This window comes from Plasmodium gaboni, chromosome 13, assembly GCF_001602025.1.
Source record: "Plasmodium gaboni strain SY75 chromosome 13, whole genome shotgun sequence".
Classification (NCBI taxonomy): Eukaryota; Apicomplexa; class Aconoidasida; order Haemosporida; family Plasmodiidae; genus Plasmodium; species Plasmodium gaboni.
In genome coordinates this window covers 678177-680689 of record NC_031493.1, presented here as the reverse complement: position 1 = coordinate 680689, position 2513 = coordinate 678177, and the positions used below count along the sequence as shown (strand labels likewise).

General features: G+C 17.7%; 1 protein-coding gene across 1 annotated transcript; it reads left to right on the top strand.

The window, feature by feature from the left end:
- Positions 1-997: 997 nt before the first annotated feature.
- On the top strand, positions 998-2513 carry PGSY75_1319300 (putative N2,N2-dimethylguanosine tRNA methyltransferase; the record flags this gene model as incomplete). The annotated part of the gene is made up of 1 exon (XM_018787255.1): positions 998-2513. A coding segment is annotated over one exon (1516 nt), but the record flags the coding sequence as incomplete, so codon positions are not given.

The following is a 2513-nucleotide window of genomic DNA, read 5'->3' as shown; positions in this document are numbered from 1 at the left end:
AAAAAAATAAATAAATAAAAAATATATATATATTTATAATATTATTATAATATATATAATAAAATAACATCAACTTTTTTTTGCTTTTTTTTTTTTTTTTTTTTTTGTATTTTTTAAATATATAAGCCCAATAAAAAAAAACATTATGTATAAAATATAAAAAAAAAAAAAAAACAAAAAAAAAATGGATTCCTCTATAATTAATTTTTTTTGTTTCTTGTAAAAAAAAAAAAAAAAAACAAAGGAAAAAAATTTTTAATTATTATTATATATAAAATGTAATAAATAAAAATGCTATAACAAATATATTGTTGTAAATTATTATATTTTATATAAATATTTTTACAGTACATCAAAAATATAAGTTTATTCTAAAAAAAAAAAAAAAAATAATAAAAAATAAAACACATAAAATATAAAAAATATATATATATATATTATATATATATTATATATATATTTCATATATAATTATTTTAATATTATATTTTATTCCTCGTGAATGATACAAAATGAAATATAAATATTTAGAGGAACCTATATCAAAATTGTATTAATATAATAATTTTTTTATAAACAGTATTATTTATATTAAATATGTATAAAAACCAAATACATAATAGATATTATTACATAGGATGTAATTGTCAAAAAAATAAAATATATAAAAAAAAATAAATAAATTATATAAGGGGGGTATCTTTTTTTTTGAAAGCAGAATAAAAATATAGATTAATTATATATAGATATATGTATATTTTTATATTTTTATTTTTTTATAATTTTTGATAGATTTTATGTGCCAGAATCAAATTGAATATTTTATAAATATATAATATATAATATATAAGATATATGAAAATTCCATGCAACATACATTTAGAAAAAATATATGTATATAAATATATATATATATATATATATATATATATTTTCTTATTTGATTGTTTTCTTAATTTTTGTTTGAAAGGGTGTACATTTTTTTGAATAAGAAAAAATGATAGATGTAAAAGAAAATAATTGGAAAAAAGGAAGTAAACGAAAAAGACATTTTAAAGGAGATAATGACAAAATGAATAACCCCCATCTGTGGAATGATAAAAATGAAGAAGTTAATATGACTATGGAATCTACAAATAGTTCGAATAAATTTATATATGAAGGAAGTGTAAAAATAAAGAATAAGAAGAATCATATATTTTATAATAAGGCTCAAGTATTTAATCGTGATATGAGTATTGTTTTAATAAAAGGTTTGGAAATTTTTATGAAAGAAAAAAATAAAAATAATGAGAAAATAATATTTCGTGGATTTAATATTATTGAATTATTAAGTGCTAGTGGTATGAGAAGTATAAGATATGCGAAAGAATTAGAAGATACAATTAATCATATAACAACTAATGATATAGATAAATATGCATGTAAACAAATTAAAAGAAATTTTATAAGAAATAATATAAAGAAAGAAAAATATACTATATTATGTAATGATGCTAATAGTGTTATGAATATATTAAATGTTGATAATATGTATACTAAAAAAAGGAATAATAAAAAACTAGATATTGGATTTACATATATTAATAATATAAATAATTGTATTGATTATTTTAAAGAAGCTTTTAAATTTCTTAACTTCTTAACACACTATAATAGAAGAAAAAATTGTCCATTAGAAAATGAAATAGAAAATGATAGTGACTCAACTACCTTCTTATCAAATGATGATGAAGTTATAACAACTAAGATTGATAATACATGTGAGGATGAAACATATATTTATGAAGAAAAATATGAGAAAAGTGATATAAATAGTAATGAAAATAATCCAAATGTTGATGAACAAAATATATGTTTAGATGATATAATTAAAAAAAGTAAATTAATTGAAAGATATATGTTTGATATTATTGATATAGATCCATATGGATCTTCTATTGATTATCTTGAAAGTTGTTTAAAATATGGAAGAAGTAATTTCTTTATTTTAATAACAAATACAGATATGAGAATATTAAATGGAAAATTCCCTGATGTATCATTTTATAAATATAATAGTATGATATTTAGTAATAAAGTAAATTATAATAATGAATTTAGTATAAGGGTATTATTTTATAAAATCAAAATGATAGCATCCAAATATAAAAAATGTATTATTCCATTTATATCAATTAATATAGATTTTTATATACGTTTATTAGTTCATGTTATTGATGATGCACTACAAACAAAAGATGTATGTATAGATACAGGAATTGTGTATCAATGCAATAATTGTTCTAGTTTTCATATTAATCCAATGGCCTACAAAAAGGATGTCAACCACCTTTCATCTATTGCAGAAAATCCTCATTCGAAGAAGAGGAGAAAAATGAAAAAAAATAAAAATTTGCATGTTGGAAATGACGTTGATGAAATGAATGATGAGATATCACTTGATCACAATAAAATAAACGATCAAAATGGTAATACTAATAATACAATAACGACTACTACTACTACTACTA